This window comes from Pyrgilauda ruficollis, unplaced genomic scaffold (assembly GCF_017590135.1).
Source record: "Pyrgilauda ruficollis isolate IOZ18807 unplaced genomic scaffold, ASM1759013v1 scaffold6, whole genome shotgun sequence".
NCBI lineage: Eukaryota > Metazoa > Chordata > Aves > Passeriformes > Passeridae > Pyrgilauda > Pyrgilauda ruficollis.
In genome coordinates this window covers 9,962,231-9,981,015 of record NW_024527710.1, presented here as the reverse complement: position 1 = coordinate 9,981,015, position 18,785 = coordinate 9,962,231, and the positions used below count along the sequence as shown (strand labels likewise).

General features: G+C 40.3%; 1 protein-coding gene across 1 annotated transcript in view; it reads left to right on the top strand.

The window, feature by feature from the left end:
- EIF2B3 (eukaryotic translation initiation factor 2B subunit gamma) overlaps positions 1-18,785 on the top strand; it is a 99,230-nt gene that overhangs the window by 63,734 nt on the left and 16,711 nt on the right. The window contains exons 6-9 of the mRNA XM_041483442.1: positions 5,192-5,322; positions 5,986-6,179; positions 10,113-10,190; positions 10,903-11,051. Of these exons, the coding sequence (XP_041339376.1) occupies positions 5,192-5,322; positions 5,986-6,179; positions 10,113-10,190; positions 10,903-11,051 (552 nt within the window). The remainder of the gene's footprint in view (positions 1-5,191; positions 5,323-5,985; positions 6,180-10,112; positions 10,191-10,902; positions 11,052-18,785) is intronic.

Here is an 18,785-nt window from a genome sequence, read left to right as displayed (position 1 = left end):
TATTCACATGGAAATTTTTAATCTCCATCAAAGGATCAGGAGAAAATAACGTTGAGATTCAACAAGAGAGCTCCCAGCTTACATGGAATTTTTAAATGTTATTTGGCTTTATCCTTTAAACGATGAGAACCATGAACTATGTACCTACAGGGTTCAGAATTAACTTTTCTTTTTCTTCCAACACACCCTCTTTTATTTTTTGTCTTCCCTCCCTTTTTCTTACATCTTTATTGTTCTGTATAAACATGCAACTCCTTTCTAGCCAAAACTGTAAGTTGCCTTAGGATTTGTTTGGTTGTATTTATGTATACATTTCTAACATTAATTATGAGCACCAGTCTGAAATACAGCCTCATGTTCTTTTGATGTGATCTGAAGAATCTCTGTTGAAGGCCATGGAGCTAAGATCAGAACCCAACCCAGCTTGCATAGCTGTACAAGAGCTAACATTTGCTTGTTTAAAAAAAAAAAAAAAGAACACAAATAAAATGAAAGGGCTAATGATCTGCTTGTTTGTAGTGGGGAATCACAAACACTATCTGCACCTGTAGATGTAGCTGATTGTGCTGACAGTGATAGCAAGGGAAGCCCCCTGCAGCTACCTGTGGAGGGTAACAGCAGATTTCACAGGTGGATGCTGACAGCAACAGTAGGTTCCATGCTTCATCACAGATTAATAAAACAGGGAGGATATTAGAATGCTAATACTCATTAATACTATTTTATGGTGTTTAACATTAAACATGGAAAATGAAAATGAATGACAGCCGGTAAATGGAACTGACAGTTGTGTTCAGGGTGTCTGAAGCTGGTGAGAATGAGCTGCAGGAAGCAGAAGCTGTGGATTCTCCTGTTCCTGCTGTGGATCAAGCCAAACAGCACCTACAGTTACCTAGACTTGTGCAAGCTCACCTAAACTTAGATTCAAATAGACTCTTGTATTATTATAAAATATTTTATAAGATTCCTTTCCTTATCATCATTGGTCAGAACCATTATTTTCCATGTCTTATGACAGAATCTCCAGCAATACGTGTATCTAAGAGCAGAAATCATAGCCCATTAAAGCATAATTGTGAAATCATTTTTTGGGGTTTTTTGAAGGGGACAGTATTAGGTTTTTCCCCGAAAACTCTTCTTGTGTTTCAGTTGGCTACACTGTTCTTCATTTCTTGCTGAAGTTTCAATAAGCTTCATCCCAGAGGCAATTGCATTTCAGCAACAAGTAAAAGTTGGCCCTCTGTGGGTCATAATGTAATGTAATATAACATACATAGATACAAACTTAATTCTGCCATGTTGTAGACTGTTTTAAGTTTATTTATGGTTAAAAGTCTCTGAAACACTCTGCATAGCTGTGTTTAAATATAAAGCTTATTGACCTAGGGTGTTTTCACCCAACGTTCTTTCACAAGTAAAACTTTTTAATTTAGCATGAACCTTATCTGTGCCTTTACTGAGATGTAAAAATCCCAGAAACACTGGGAATGCAGAGAGTGCACAGGAACCAGGGATGAAGGGATTCTAAAGGTGTAATTATGTCTTGCTGGTAATAACAGTACTCAGTAAAATAACAGTTGTCTGACGAAGTAGCCATTTTTGCCCCTTAATGTTTTAGATTTTAAATAAAATTAACCTTGAATATTCTAAGTTTTTATTGCCTGAGTCTGAGTCTGCAATCCACATAGCTGACTGCAAGTAACTGATGTGTGCTCTAAGCTCTTAGGTACATTTAATATTGAATTTTCCAGGAGGTTCTTTTGATATTTAAATATTTCATCTTCACTTGAATTCCCACTTTTTTTCTTGCACTTGCACCATGAATTTCAACTGGCCAGTTGCCCTTGTTTCCCCCATTTATGCACCATCTCTTGCCAATATCCCCTGTAGCTGTGGCCTGCTGCAGGAATGGCAGATTCCATGCCAGGGATGGTACTTCTTTTTGCACGCTTGAAATGTGATCAGTATCAACCCTTTCAAAATTGCTGCCAACTCTTGTTCTCAGAATACTGGAGCCACATAAGGTGTTCCAGGGATTAGTGTGTCCCCCTCTCTTCATTTACAAGAAGACATCTAACAGCACTCTCCATCTTTGGTGGTTTCATTGAAAACCTGCTACTTTCTGTTGATGTGAAAACAGACAGATAGAACTCCAAAAATCAAAATTTAGGGAATGAAGAGTCATGAAAAAGGGCCTGTCACTTGGGCTAGATTTTATGAAAACATATTTATTTTGGCAAACGTTTCTCAAAGGCAGGTTCATGTTTATGCTCTCTGCCGTCTGGAGTTTGCTCTGAGGTGTCAAGAGCATGCTTACTTCACATTGGCTTAGAACTGGATTTCTGCCAAAGTTCTGTGTGCCCTCCTCTCCTTCTACTCACCCTTTAACTTTCTTTCTCCTGGTTGTAGCAGATTTTTCCTTCTGTGGATCTCGGTGCATATTTCATTTTCACTCTCAGTGCTAACAAAAACAACGAGCTTTAGAAACCAGGGGGCTCCAAGTTTTAAAACCTGAAGAGAATAAAAAAGATGCTTTCTCCACCTTATACAGTCTTAGGTTTATTTCTTCTTAATATAGGCATGTGAAGTTTGGGATTTGATTGTAAGAATTTTAAATACACTAGACCAGAAACCTTTATGGTTTGTCTTCTTCTGTCACTAGGTTACAGGCCAGTTGGTTCTTCCAAACTCCTGCTAATTTTTGTCCTTTTTGATGAAGTCCCTCTGCATTTCCTTTGATTTCAATTCCTTTCCTAGTTCCAGCTAGATGTTCCAGCTCCCACTGTTGACAGTCAGATAATAGTCTCATGCTATCACTTTGTATATCTTAATTTGCAAGATCTGTTGCAAAAAATACCCAAATCTTTCTCACAGAGGGCCTTACTGTGTATTTTTACTGCTTTCCAAAGGCAAATTCCTTTAATGCTGCATATAAATTGCTTCAACTGCAAGCAGAGGCAAACTTTCCTGGTTTTCCTTTTCCAGTAAGAAGGATGTGTTTCTGAGCCACATCTTAGGGATGACCCAGAGATTTGCTCCACCTTTGGCAAAGGAATGCGGCTAGCACTTCAGAGAATTGCAGGAAAGCTTCAGGAGTTTGGCCAAGAAAGATTAAACCATCAAAAACCAGGCAAAACTGCAAAACTTTGTCTTTTCCCCTTTCCACTGCTTTCATTTCCTACCGTGTTGTGTTGTCCTCTGCATCAGACTATTTAAGACTGCCAAATACTTGGGTATTTTATAGGTAATATATCTTATAAATGCCATAGCCAGCCTCTGAGGGAAACAGAGGATTGTCGGTTTTGGATGCAGTATAAAACCCAAGCAGGAAATCATTGCTGAATGGCACAGCTGCAGGCAAACACTGTGAGCTAGTAAACTGCCCATCTGCACAGCCCCACGTGTGTGGGAGCGCGGGGCCGGCGCGGCCGCGGCTGAGCGCGCCTGTAAGCGGTTAGCAGGCAGAAATTCGGTGATTAAGGAATGAAGTGTTTCACTTCGTTAGTTCCTGAAATACAGCTATCTGAAGGTGATTATAATCTTATTTTCGAGCAGGAGGAGAGACTAAAGACTAGAGCTTTTCCTTGTCTGTAATAAAACATAAAAGTAAAATTTCAGAGTTGGGCTGCGGGACAGAAGATGTGACACAACCTGCACTGAGGGCTGAAGAAAAAGTTTGTCAAGAAAAAGAAACACACTGTATTTGTTCATAGGGCTGAACTGGCAATCACATCTGAATCTTCCCTTCAAAGCCAGAGACAGGAAAGACTGTTTTGGTCCTTAGGTCTGCTTCACTGTCATTGACCTGAACCGGGGCCTGGGTGGGCTTTGAGCTGGTCTTAAAGTTTTAACTGTGTAAGATCCCCCTTTGCTAGAGATTTTGCCAACCAAAATAATTTTCACTGTACTCATTCTAGTACTTGCCTTTCGTAATTTAATCTGTTAGTTAGTTCCTAGTTTTGCTGTCTTCCGTTCTAAACAACTCCTCTTTCTTTGTGGGTTGTTATTTGTTGAGTTCCTCTAGCCAAACTCACTGTGTTAGTTCTCCAGTCCTTCCTCTGAAGTTTAGCACTTCCTCTTACACATGCCAAGTTTGAGTTCATTTTCCGCATGATTTTCCCAAGTACTACTTTAAATAATCCACAATTCAGTAACTAAATGGAGATTGTTAAAATAATGAAACAACAACAATAAAGCTATTTTAAGACTGCACTCCAACTGTAAAAACTGTTGATTTGGGTTTTTTCCCCAAATACTTTATTGAAAAATAAAATTTTCTTCTCATAATCAAAATTAAATTTGTAGGGTTATAATCCCATTGTACAATAGACTTTCTACATTGATATTTGTCTTTTGGGAGAGTTTTTTGTTGATTCATTGCAATGTATAAATTGATGCACGAGTAGAGATAATCTAGTGATTGGGACCCTTGTTTAAGGCATAGGTGGTTTTGGATAAAACCCCTCCTGGTGTTGCGGTATCAGAGTGGATACAATAACAGTTGAAATCTGTACAAGAGGAAGATGGGTGTATTGCCAGCTGAAGCCTCTGGAAGCTTTCTGTTCACATACACATTTTATATTGGAGCATCTAAAGAACATGAAAGTGTTGGGACCTAAACTGAAATGTCCTAATTTCTCTTGTTAAAGGAATGAGTCTTTAAAATGTTCTGGATCTGTCATTTGAGCAGGAATATCATTAATGCATGCGTCATAAAAATTTTAATTTAACAATCTGATATTTCATATATCCTTGAGCATTTCCATATTTTTATCACAAAGAAAAGGAGCTGCTTTGGTTTTCCCTCTGTGGGTGCTTTATTCTCTCTTTTCCAGTCAATTGATGCCACTTTTTAAGGCACATAAAGTGACTTCAGTTTTTGTCATTACGATGGTGGTACTTTCTGCATTCCATCTGCACACAAGTATGAATTATAGGATAATAACATATTAAATTATAGTCACCTCTCTTAAAACAGGGGACATAGTTCTGAAAATGAAGCTTTTTCCTAATTTTGAATATTTCTTTATATTTTAATGCATTAAAGAAGCAGATGACTAGTGGACATTGTCTTAATGTCTTGCCATTTTGATTCATCCTCTTGAAGTGTGCAAAATGTCTGATGGTGTTACGCAAAGAAAATGAAGAATAAGTTTTAGCATTCACAGACTTCATGTGTCTCTTTCTCCAGGACAATCACATCTCTCCGGAGTGAACTGATTCCACATCTGGTCAGGAAACAGTTTTCTTCTCCTGCATCATTGCAGCAAGGACTAGACAACAAAGAAGAGGACCAAAAGAAAAAAGAGCAAGCATCCCTAGGTCAGTACAATATCAGAGATCTGGGTTTATGGAAGTTTTAAAGCCCATATGCTACAGCTGTGTTATGGAGTAGGGTACAGAAATAGCCTGAAACACTATTTTAGAGATTCAGCTTTTTTTCCTCAGCAGAGGAAGCTTTTTTCCCCTAACAAATATTCTAGTAGATTTCTTTTTCAAACAGTATTGTGTACTATATCTATTTTTTTGTCCTCCATTATTTTGGTGTAAACAATTAGCAAATCAGCTAGGGGCTCTAGTTTCAGGTTTTTTTCTGGAAAAAAGTTAGATTCATTGTTGAAAATGTCATTTTAGGAGGGAATTCCTAAAATTGGGTAGGACAACAGACTAAACCTGAACCACCCTGCACTGGGAACTGGACAGGATCTCAGATTCTGGAATTTATTTTTAGTATTTCTGCTGTCTCCTTGTGTGACCTTGGGCAAAACATTGCATCTGTTCTAATTCTTTAATTCACACCTGCAGAATAAAAATAAGCACTTACTCACTACATGTGATAAAATCTGTTAATGATTGCTGAGTACCTAGCCATGGAGATGAGGTGAGGTGAAGATTTCCCTTCACCAACAGTATTTTAATAGTATTCCTCTTCAGAAGGTATTTCATTAAATCCTGTCTAACTTCATGCATGTGTGTGTTCTCCAGACATTTATAGTTTCATAAAGGAAGATAATAGCTTGCTGAAACCTGCACCAGATAACTCTTGTTGGAATGATCATAGAGGAGATATGAATGAAACTCTCCACGAAGGAAAAGTGCGCTGCTACGTCCATATCATGAAGGAGGGGCTGTGCTACCGGGTGAATACTCTTGGGCTGTACATTGAAGCCAACAGACAGGTGAGGAAAATACAGAGGTTCCACCTGGGAATACAGCAGTAGCTTACAGGATGTTTCACCCTGCAGAGTGACTCCCTGTGCTACAGCTGAGGAGTAAGTGGGAATTGAACCACAGCCACGTTATCCAGGCACATTACCCTTGCTGGATAGGGATGTGAGGCCAGGAAACAGTTCTGTCAATGATTTACTCTAGATTTGATTTAGCTGAGAAAACCCTCACCCTACGCACTCTTCTGGTTTTTTGGGAGCAGCAAGACCTACATCCAAAGAGCCACAAAGTGTGAAAATAAGAATGGAAGTAGCTTTGATAGCTCATTTAACCAATGTCCTCCGTGTCCTAAAAGCAAGATCAGTTCTGACTGGACTCTTCCTAGCAGATGTTTGTTTGTGATAATAACAAAGATTATTAACAGTTTGAAGAGAGGTGTAAACTACCCTTTGATTTAAATTGCCTAATGATTTGCATTATAAAAGAATTCTTTTAAGAACAGGTTTTCTTACTGTGGTACTCCAGGTACACACAGAGGTGAACTCTTGATCTGAGGCAGCATCTGTTGCAACTTTCACTTTCACACTACTGAGAATTCATAAAAGAAAAAAATGACAGATGAGAATTAGGGAAATCCTGTACTACCTAACAAGCTGATGATTAAAAGCTCTTAATATCTTTGTGAGGCAGGGTTTGGGGTTTTTTTTACTACAATGGCTGATGCAATGTACAAATTCTCTGTACTTTGCTCTGCTAGTGATGAATTTCATTGTTATCAAGAATGGACAGTTTCCTCTAGTTTTGAAAGACCACTAAGGAGTGCAGTAAGGAAAGACTCAAGATTTTTGGAATTGGGCCTGAAAAGGTGATAAAGTTATATTGGGAATTCTGGAAGTGGTCACTGCCTTGCATTTGCTCTCAGACTGAGTTGCTTTCTTTTTGACAACATTAATGGATTAATTAATGCAAATCAGAATTTCAGAATGGCAGCATGAGTTTACCACTGGAGCTCTTTCTCCCTGATGTTTGTAGAGGATCACAGAAATAAAGTGATTTGCTTTGTGCTCAAGGAGGTGAAGGAAGAGAGGCAGTGCTGCTGTCAGAGAAAACTTCCCCAAAGAGAGCAGGAACAAGTGTGCCCAAAGGGTTAAGGGAGAATACCACTTGCTAAGGGAAGTGTGCGTGTACATTTGGCAGCAGACACTTCAGTAAAAAGTTATTGAGTTAAGCCAGTCAGACTCCATGTGGGATTTTTTGTGTTGGTTTTTTGTTTTTGGTTGGGTTTTTTTTTTAACCTAAATATTCTACATTTTGGTTAGTTCAGGAAATATGTTTGCTCCTGGGTGGTACAAAGAATTAGTGTTTTGAAGTCGCATTCAACGTTGGAAAGGATTTTCTTTGAATTTTGAACTTTTCCAGGATGGTAAAATTTCTAAGGAAACTATGTAGAGCTAAAACATAAAATGGAGCTTAATGAGGAGTTGTGAGAAAGTAGTTCTTTTTTTCAGTGCCACTGCATTTTGTTTCTCTTGCTAATCCTCATAAAAGATGCACATTTAATTTGATGATGGGGGCCAGGGATACCTGTTTTGTTGGTCTCTAAGGAAGATTTTGGGTGTTTAGTTTGCTCTTATCTTGGCCTTCACAGACCAGATCCTGATCCCCTTGCTGCAAAGTCAGGACCTATAACTTTGAGGTCCCAAAGGACAGACTCACGCAGCAGTAGCAGTCCAGTCCAGTAGCTGTGGGAAAGAATGGCATCCTAACCCATTGCCCTTCTGGTGAGGAAACACTGCTCACATCATTTCACTTCCAGCTGGGTTTCTGGATGCCTGCAGCCTGTGTGTGGGCAGGTGGGTTCAGGAGGGAGTTATCTTCAATAGCAGGAAATAGTTTCTTTGTAAGATGAATTAAATCCAAACACATCTTAAACCTTCCCTTGACCCAGGCACTCCCTCTGACTCCTGCCCCCAGTCTAACCTTTCTTTTCAGAGCAAAATGCTTGAGCTTGTAGCTTTCGTGTGTTACCCCTCAGGCTGCACTACCACTGACTGATTCTAATAAGGCCTTTGCTCTGGCCAGTAAAATCCTTTATTTATTTCACCCCACCACCTTTCCACTGGAGAGGTCAAGAGCCTTTCTTCTTTTTTTTCCCTTCCTGCAGATCAATACTGGATAGTAGGAATCTTTTCAACCTTTGCTGTAGGTATGCTTTGGTGTGTGTGTTCCTCTCCTGGATCTTTGTGTCAGGTGACGTTAGGACATCTCTTCACCCAGCCAGCATCATCCAGGTGGATTTGCCTAGTTTGTGGTGTTCTGGTAACCTGGTGGTTTTCTGTAATGCCTGCATCTTGGACTGAGGGATCTAATCTACTCTTGCTTTTTAAAAAATAAACAAAATCCAAGTCTAGTGGGAAGGGCCAACTTCAAGATATAAAGAGCTACAGATGTGAAAATGTCTACTAGGGCCAACAAGCAAATTGAAATGATAGCTCAGAAATGTGAGCTCATCTGATCCCATCTTCTTCAGATCTGTGGGATTTGCTTTTTGAGGTTCACTCCTTAGCCATGAGCTCTTGTTATCCCAGCTTTCTAAGGAAATCATTTTACACAATTGTAGTGTGTAGCAGTTCCTTAATAGCAGCTATGGAAATTGCTGGCAACATTCAGCCAAATTTAACAGAGCAATAGAGATCTCGGAGATAAGCTTTTCTAAGAGTTTTGTAAAAATAGGTGCTTGGGTAGAGAAAAGGAAGACTTAGCGAGTGCTGCTTCCTCCCTTGAGGCAATTTCATTTGCACCATCACTGTGCTGAGACTCCAGATGACCTCCCAGATGGACAGTGAGTGCCCACATCCTGGCTGGCCAAGCAGCATGTGCAGAGCTCCACACCAGCCCCAGCACATGCTGCCTCTCATTCAGCCATGCAATTTGCTGTGACACAGACGTCTTAGCCCTCACACATCCCTGTCTCCTGTGTTCCTTGACTGCCATCTCTGTCCTACCAAGAGACATCATACAGTAACTGTATAGCACTGTGTCTGTGCATTGCTGCAAGGCTCCCACCTCCCCTGACATCCCCCTCCCTGCTGTCATCACTTCTTCTGTGCTGTGGGACCTTGGCTTCAGCCTGACGCCAGGAGATGCAGAATGCCTCAGGCTGCTCTTTCACCCACAAAAGGAGGAATGATGGAGTGATATCCCATCCTCCTACAATGCTAGCTCCTCTTCCTTTCAGGAGCCAGTTCAGAATTGCTCTCCATGGATTTATTCTTGGCTACCTCATGGGCTGTGTCTCTCTTTATTACCACTGCTGCTCTGTCTGCTTATCTAACGCCTGCCTTCTCCCTGCTGAGAGCCTTTTCTTGTGCAGCTTTCCATCATCTGGAATAGCCACTTGATCAACTTTAGTTTCTTTCTACTTTAACATCTGAAATACAATTTTGTTGCCCATGCCTCAGAATACTATCTTATGGAGTGGGCTGGACACAGTCATCTTTTTATGCCAGTTTTCTGGTTTATATTTGTTATTACTTGCTTCCCTCCCTTGCTTTACTAGACAGTGTAAAACAAGCTGAGCTGCATTAGGAATGGCATATGCTGGACATTGTGGTAACATACAAGATGTCACTGTGTTCAGCTGGAGGCAGCCTGCTCGCTGCTGCTGATCCACTGCTTCTCCACAGGTGGGAAGCTGAGTTGAAAGGAGACATGTAGTGCACTGTGGTAGCAATGTACCTGTCTCCTTTACAAAAGTGGGAGATGATAAATCACACGTAGCTGGTGGACTTTTGAAAGGCAGTGACCTGCCTTTTCTCATAAGTTAAAAAGTTTATGGCAAATACACTTGTGCAATGGAAACCAAAGCCATCTTTGAGATGTTTATGTAACTTGTGGGTACAGCACTACCATGTTAATTTGTGATGTGGTTTTTTTTCATGTAGGTTCCCAAATTATTGCTTAATCTGGGTCTGGAAGAGTCATTGGTTCATGGGTCTGCACAGATCACTGATAGAGGCATGGTAAGTGTTGCTTTTTCCCATCTCTGTTCTTTCAGTAGTCTGTAACCATTTGTTTCAAGAACTGCTTGCTAAAATTCAGTCCACTGTTGGAAGTGAAGCCAAGTTTTGAAGAGTGGAATGGTGGAACGTAGGTGATGCAGCCCAGATCTTCTGTAGGCTCACCCATGGGTTCCAGCCTTCCAGTCTCCCTCTTTTAAAATGTTTGGTAAGAAGTCCATCTTACTCCCAAGTCAGACACTGCAGCCTCTTGTTCCCTAATGGCAGTTCCTGGTAGTTGAGCAGTTTGTCTCCCTAAGGACACCAAACCCAGAACGGATCAGTATTTTAGCTTTGCTTCTTGCTAACGTGTTTTGGTTGAATGCCAGCTTCAAGGCTCCCTTTAACAGGTCTCACAGGGCAAACCTGAGTGAAACCAGTGAGTACCAGCAGGAACGTGCCTACTGTGCTTACCTTTCTGCATGAAGCCTACAGAGCCAGATCCACTGGATTTTTTAGGAGTTTTACCAAGCTAACAGACCTTGGGAAGACTGTCTGTCTGCCTATGGGGTGGGCCCTAAATTTTCAGGTCTTTCCTCTGCCAAGGATCCCTCAGGGTAGAGCAGAGTAACCTTTATTGATGAATGCTTGAGACGTGCTTTGGGAGAGGTGTATGGAGAACATATATCAGAGAGCTCCACGTACTTTTGCGAGTTTCTGTTCTTTTCTTCCCTAGGTTGGATCAGACAGTATCATTGGGTCATCCACACAAATTGGAGAGAAGACATCCATCAAACACTCCATCATCGGCAGCATGTGTACCATAAAAGACAAAGTTAAGATAACAAACTGTATCATCATGAATTCTGTTACAATTGAGGAAGGGTAGGTCACCTTTTTCTGCCTTAGTTCCCTAAATTTGCAGTTTCTTTTCCTAGATAGATACTGAGTCAGTAATTTTTAGTCAGTCCTGTAAAGAATCCTCAGCCAGAAGAGATGATACCAGGGGGTGTGTTTCCAAGACTAAGTTATAAATAAGTCTCTATAAGCAGTCCAGAAGTGCACAAGTGAAATGAACTAACAAGAGTCTTGGAACATAAATGTCTTCTTTTTACAGTAGACCCTGTCATCTTCAGAATGTGTAAGTAAGTTAGGTGGGTGCATGAGTCTGTATGAGCTTGTGTGTCATTCTTCCAAGTGTTATTTTAGTGGCTGGATCAGTGAGTATCCCTAAAATATTTGAGGTACAAAGCATATTTTAAAGTGGTATGCTTGCCAGCTAGAAATATTCTTCTCACATTTGAACATCACAGCTTCACCTAAAATGTCATTTTCTTTGGCTCTTTTTTTGTCATCCTGCAGCCTTTACTTTACCATTGCCTATGCTGAGTAATAGAATAAATTAATAAACTTTTCAAAGAGAAAATCTGCCAACTAGTAGAGGTTTCTCATGCACTAAAGACACTGACTAAATAGTTAGCCTTGAGCTACACATTTCCAAATGTGGGAAAAGTGGCCTGTCTGTAATTGTTGATGTCTGCATGCCCCCATCTTTCCATACATGCTGGCTTCCTGTGGATGTCAGTGGAAAGGAAACTGCTGATTGAGTCTGTGCAGACCTGTATAAATTCTCTGCTCCTTCATGGCTTGAGGTTTGCTTAGGGCCTCAGGAAAAAGGCCAAACTCTTAAAAAATGCCAAGTTGGCTCTGAAAGTTGCATATCTGAAAAACATAAAACCCCAAAGGATGTGGGGTCTATGGAGGATACTACTGTTACATAACTAAATTACAGGTAAGTATGGTACCTTACCACAAAGTGTTTGTCTTTAATAGAAATCCACTGTAATTTCAAGCACATCATAAATCAGAATTCCATTGAGTATAGAAAATAGCTGGTTTCCAGTTCAATCACAGATGGATCCAGTATGGCTGTATCACAAGCACTACTGTCATAAAAAGTAGAGGAACCTCTCTCATTTGATCATGAGACCCTGTGTCATTTTGATTAATGAATTGATGCCACAATCATAATGGTATGGTTTTGCATATGAGGTCAGCAGCTGTACCATTAAATCGCAGAGGCAGCTAAGTGTATAAATAGCACTATTTTTATGAAGAGTCCCAAATCATCTTGTGTTTGTCTGCATTGGCATTTAGTAGTGCTCTAAATCCTAAATCGATCCCAGAGCTGTTATGTTAAGCATTTCACAAAATTCCACCAGCATCGTAATGGTGATATGTTATTTTTAAGAGAGATAAACTGACTTTTGGGGTAACATTTTTGTGAATTCTAGAAAACAATGCGATCCCCAGTCACTCTTGGTGAAAACAATATAGCCACCAAGGAGGGGAAAACCTCACAGTCCCAGGGGCTTTACCCCCTTTAGCTGCTCTGTGGTTACTGCACACTGATGCACTGGAGTCAAATTTGTAATTATTCCTCTCCAGCCAGAATTAAGACTACAGACCCTGGATCTTTATTGCAAAGCATACTGTAATTAATATTATGTAGATCTGCACAGATACTGAGCTGGTAAATTATTTCTTATTGCATCATGGTAAGTCTTAAGATTAGAGGGGCATGAAGTCATGCATGCACAGGTAGTAAGAAACAGAAATACTCTAGCTGCTGAGTTTTGTTGAAAGAAGCCTTGCTTGCAGTGAAGGATTTCTATGTATTTTAATGTATTTTTTAATCTCTTTCATTACTTTGGTTAAATCTGATGGATTTTTGTTAAAATGCTAATCATTCTTACTCATGTTGATGGATCCATTTGCAACAGGTGGATAAATTATATGTGGTTTTGCTTTAAACTGTCCACAGTGGACAACTCCTTATAAACACCTCTTCTCCCAGGAGTCTCTAAAACAGCTCAGGCTTTATCTAATCACAACTTCAGAAAATGTCTTCATCTTTAATTGGAAAGTCAGTATGTGTTAGCTGATACGGGTCAAAATGAGCATAATAAAGTGCCTTGACAGATCTAATTCATTTTTTATATTGCACAGCAGATGTCCTACAAGTAAGGCAGTTTTACCAACTAAGGTATTGTATATTAGAAACTTCTGAAATTGCATTGAGAAGTGGATAAAAACTGTGTCATTTAAAGAATATACATTTTTGTGCTGACATGAGCAGCTCAACCAGACTAATGGTCTGCTATAATAATGCCCAAGTCAAATGTGAGTGGTAACTGAAGGCCATTCTCAGGAGTATTCATTGCAGTAACACCAGCTTGAAGGAACAGCTGAGAAGACTGCAGTAGGACACTCATTATAGAAAGGACAAAGGTGAATCAATAACTCAGAAGAAAAAAAGATCAGATTTTTTTTTCTTTTAAAGTTGGGATACTGGTAACAACCAAATGCAAAAATTGCTCTGTATTCTAAGTTCATTTATCAAGAGCTACATGGCACTGCCTTGGTATTTCCCTTGCCTCTTCCATGACCTCTAGCTTCTCTGGGTTGAATCTTTCTTTTTTTTCCCATCTCAGCTGCAAAAGTGATCAGCAGCTTCAGTTCACTATGTCAATATAGAAAAAGCAAAACAAGCAAACAAACAAAACTCACCAACAACAAAATTAAAAATGTTTATCTCTTGGCAGTTCTCCTATAATGTGATTGAGGATCCTGCGCCATAATTCCTGCAGGATCAAGATCACAAATTATATCTCCAAATCAGAAAAAAGCTTTTGAATAGCCTCACAGCTGGTATTTAATGCCAGCTTATGAAAGCTTATGAAGTTCTTGCTGTGTAGGTGGGAACACCACAAGGTGCTTAGAACAAAACCAGGTATCTCTTATTAGGCAGTGGTTGCCTCATTATTGGAGGAACAGAGGTCATGGCCTAGGTGATGATAACTTTCCCAACTGAATGGATCAAGTAACTGGGGTTAGTTTGGACAGTCCATTGCATACTGTTTGCAAATTATGATCTGTCCTCCAGCAATGGCTGGTGCATTTGATACTCTGGAGCACCAGAAGCTGGGTTTGTTTGCTTTGGTGTGTAGGGCTTCTATTACATTATATATGTCTCCTGTGAAGTGATTTGAGTAGATATGAATCCCCCTTAGAAGAGATTACAGGGGATTAAAGAAGTTAGTAACAGGGCAAAATAATTGGTAGTCCTTTCTTAACGTGTTTCCCACTGTGCAGCTAATTCTTCCATCAATGAGACAATAAAATAGCAAAGATTACATATGTGCTGAATGATGGACATACTTGACCAAGCTGGGAGGGATGTAATTTATACAACAGCACAAGTGCTGAGAGATGCTGACTGCCCAGGTGACAGGCTGCAGTGGCAAAACACTTCTTTTTTTCCCTCTGGATGGCTCCCTAGAGCTCAGTGACAAATGACTGCACTGACTTACATAGTTGGAGAAAATCTACTAATCAAGCTAAAATCACAGGTTGCTTGAAAGCTTTGTCTGTGTGGATGTTCCTGCAGCAGCTGTGTGTGTCCTTAGTCTCTGTAGTGGCTCAGGACTGCCCCTTCTCTTTGCTCTGTTTTCCTCAGGGGTGGAGCAGCACAAGAGGGTCCCTGGATTGCTGCATCTTTGGTGCAGGAGTCCCCTCATTGTAGCTCTCTTGCAAAGGGACAGCACGTAACACCCACAGGCTTGACTGAAGCTTGGTTGGCCAGGGGATTGTGCCATTTGCAAATTAAAAGTAATGCCTGATAGGTTTAGCCTCCTGGTAAGCATGGCTGGCAGGCTGGTCACAGCAGATGAGGAGAAGGCTGAAGTACTCAACCCCTTTTTTTGCCTCATTCTTCATTGTTAGTGTCTCTTCCCACACCTCTCAACTTTATGGACCATAATACACATGATCAAACATAATACTGATCAGAGGGCTGAAACACTTCTCCTGTGAAGACTGAAGGAGATGGGGTTGGTCAGAAGAGAAGGCTGCGGGGACACCTCATTGTGGCCTCTCAGAACTTAAAGGGGGCTTATAAGATTGATGGTTACAAACTTCAGCCCAGCCTGAAGGGCTAATGGCTTTAAACTAAATGATAGACTAGATATAAGGAAGAAATTGCTTACTCTAAGGGTTTTGAGGCATTGCCCAGACCCAAGTTGCCCAGAGAAGCTGGGACTGTCCCATCCCTGGAAATGTTCAAGGCCAGGCTGAGTGGGGTCCTGATCAACCTGGTCTAGCTAAAGATGTCCCTGCTTATTTAAGGGGGCGTGGACTACATAGCCTTTAAAGGTCCCTTCCAACCCAAATTGCTCTATGGTTGTATAATGTTTCATTTGGTAGACTTAGGCACACTTAGCTGTTTTGAAATGAGACCTAGATATGGATGGATTAATTTAGTTTCAGGTTCCTGTTTTGGTTTTGTTTTAGCAGTTGGTTTGTTGATTTTTATCAAATGCTGGCTTTATTTTTACCAGTGTTGTTGTTTTACATAGTTTGCTACCTTCTGGCAGCAGGAATATCTAATTGCTCTGGTCATACAGGACATTGTGCTGAAGTGCTCTGAGCATTACAAATAATATTAACAGGAAAAACATGTTGAATCCTTTATTCCATCCCCTGATAAATATTTCGAAATCTCTTGTTTGTTAATAAAACTATCCCAGTGTATACACTTACGGGAAGGAGCTTGACCATTTTATGTGCACATTATAGCCTTTTTCCTTGGTTTTGGAAAATTAATGTTTCCCTGGTAAAGATTCAGGAGAAGGGACTGTTTAATAGGGAAAAAAATCTGGTCTTTGGACTACTTAGAGGTTAGTTGAGAAGGCAAGAGTGAAAAGCTCAGATAAATACCGAGTCTGGTGTAAGCCGTGCTTTGAAAAGGTCTTGTTGACATGGTGGTAGTCAGTACCATAAGGACTCTGTGGTAGATATAGTCTGAAATGAAGTATTTTGCTGCTTTTCTTTTTTCATGGAAATACAGGAAAGCATTCAAATGATGTTTCTATGCAGATCATAAATAGGCTGCTCTGATTATCAGAGAGAGCAAGCAGCACAAGATTTGCTTCTAGATTTCACCTCCACAGCAAAAAGTACCAGATGTTCACAAAGAAACCAAGGAAGCTAAACCTGTCTCACGTGTAATTTTACCAGAAAAACTGTATCCCAAACCAGGATTAGCAATGGGAAAAGGAGAGAGTTCCCTCCAGGAGTTCGCAGCAGACAGTTGCCAGTTAGCCTTGATGCAGTGGGCATTTTGTTCAGGAACTGTATGAGTAGGGCTGCAGGTGTGACTGAGGTTACTGAGTTTGTGCAGGGGTAGGAATTATTGAACAATAGCCTCATATATGTGCTTGTAAAGTTTGCAGCATGTTGTTGGAACCACATACAAACATTCTACCCAAAAGAACTGAACTGAACTGCTGAAGTTCCCCATGTGGTACACAGCTAAGGTCACCTTTTGGAAAGGGAAGGGGTGAAAAAGACAGATATGTTTTGGGTCAGGCTGCACTGTGATGCCAGCAAATTGCAAAGTGTTGCAGCATCAAGAAACATGGAATGCAGGGGAGGTGACACCAAAGGCTTCCAGTTACAAACTGCGGGGAGGTGATGTGAGTGTTGAGGACAGAGGGAGAGTTAGAAGAGTCCCACAGGAAGATGTGGTAAACCTTGGGGTTCTGACTCCCTGGGCAGAAGGAATAGGCTGGAGTAAAATTAGTATTAGAAGGGCTAAAGTACCCAGATATGTGAAGAAAGAACTGGCACCGAAAATGTTTTGTCAGCCGAAACTGGCATTGTCCTTCTTCAGTCATGTGAAGACAGTAAGTTACACACTGGATTTTGTTAAAGGTGTTCTGGCTACCTGTATGAAAGTAGATGACAGATGTTGTGATTCTGCTCAGTGAAGGGACTGGAGAGAGACCACATGTGACTGGTTAAGGCTACTCTAGTTTACCACATGTCTTCAATTTATTGCTACTTTGTATGAGAAAACATACAAAGGAAGAAAACAACAAGCAAGGCGAGCTGGATTGACTAGTAACTGCAGATTGATTGTGAAGTTTATTGGTTGTTTCCTCAATAGTGCCAAATCAGCACCTGACATAGAAACAGTCAGTGGTTTGAAGCAAGTTCTAATTAAAACCAGGGTGGAATTGAGTCTATGTAGGGGTTCAGTGCATAAGTAGTCTTTGTCCCCTTGGACAGTGGCAGTACAAAGGAATGATCCTATTGCCAAGGCAACATATTTTACAGTAGCTAACCTCATGAAAAGGAATTAAGAGGTGAAGTTGTTTCCAGCACCATCACTTGCAAAGCTGAAAATAAAGATCCGCTTATGCTGAAATTCCCAAGCATTTTGCGTCTTGAACCATTTTTTAAGATGGCTCTTGTTTCCTGGACACTTTATCTCACACTGCCAATTGGCTCCCTGCTTCCCTGGAAGGAAGGAGGAGTTTAGAATAGATATCACAGAAAGTAGATGAAAAGTGAGAGCTTCATTCAGAAAAAGCACATGCTCATCTTAAATATATAGATAAACTGTATAATGGATTTGGATAAAATTTAAATTCATTAAGAAAACTATATGTATTGTAATCCCTGCCTGTAAAAAGGGGTCTTATTTCTTATGATTATGTAGCAGTTCTGTCCTTTCTGTCACGCTTCTTGGTTTTAAACTGTGAACATTTTGGTCAGGAATTACAATTTTCATTCTACTATTTAATTCACTGCACATGCTATGTAAGATACTGAATAGACACAACCTCTGGCCAGCAGAGTTTCCTTTCAGGAAGATAAACTGAGGAAGAAAGTGCAAAGTAGGAAACTAGTAAGTAGGAAGTAGTGGAGCTACTTGCAGAACTGGTTTTCAATTACTTTCAACTGAAGATTCTACTGTATCTAATGTATTAAGGAAATTTCTCATATAATACCTGTTATCTTGTGAGTGTCTGAAACATTATTACTAACTCCTCAAAAAAAAATTTCTTCTGGCTAGCTTCCTGGTACATCAATCTGTCTTAAATAAATCACCTGTTCTTTAATCTCGGATACAGATGTTTCCCTGATAGTGCAGGGAGCTTGTCCCAGTTTTCCAAACATCTTGTACATCAAATGTTGAACTTAAAGCACAGATGAGCCCTGAAAAGTGGCATTTTAAAATATCTCCTCTCATTCTGCTGATTTGCTTCTTCAGGGGGACAGGGTTATGTCTGACTTCAGAGCTCTAAATAAGCTTCTGTCTCCTGCTAACCACATGGGTCTAATCGAAGAGTATGGAGATTTTTCAAACAGCTGATTGCTCTTGGATTTTGGTGGGAATCTGGGTGTGAATGTCTCTGATGATCTTTAAAATCTTCTCCCAACTGGGTATGGAAGATGAAGAAATTATCACATTGTGCCTCTTAAGTTCCTGAGGAGACAAGGGTTGAACAAGTTCAGCTTGGCTCTAAGAAGCCAGGTTCAGTTGTAAGGGTGACGTTTACAAAAATCTTTTCCATGTCAACCTAGCTCACATGATATGGAAACTGATTTAACCAATAATGTCTTATGAAGAGCCATAGCTCTCAACCCAGAACTGTGCTACAAAAACCCCAGAGAAGGTGTCCTTTTACTGTGCCTGTTACTTGGTTCATTCTGTGTGAGTTGGTGGGAAAGTGAGGCAATCCTAGAGGTGGTAGTGAACATGTAATTTTC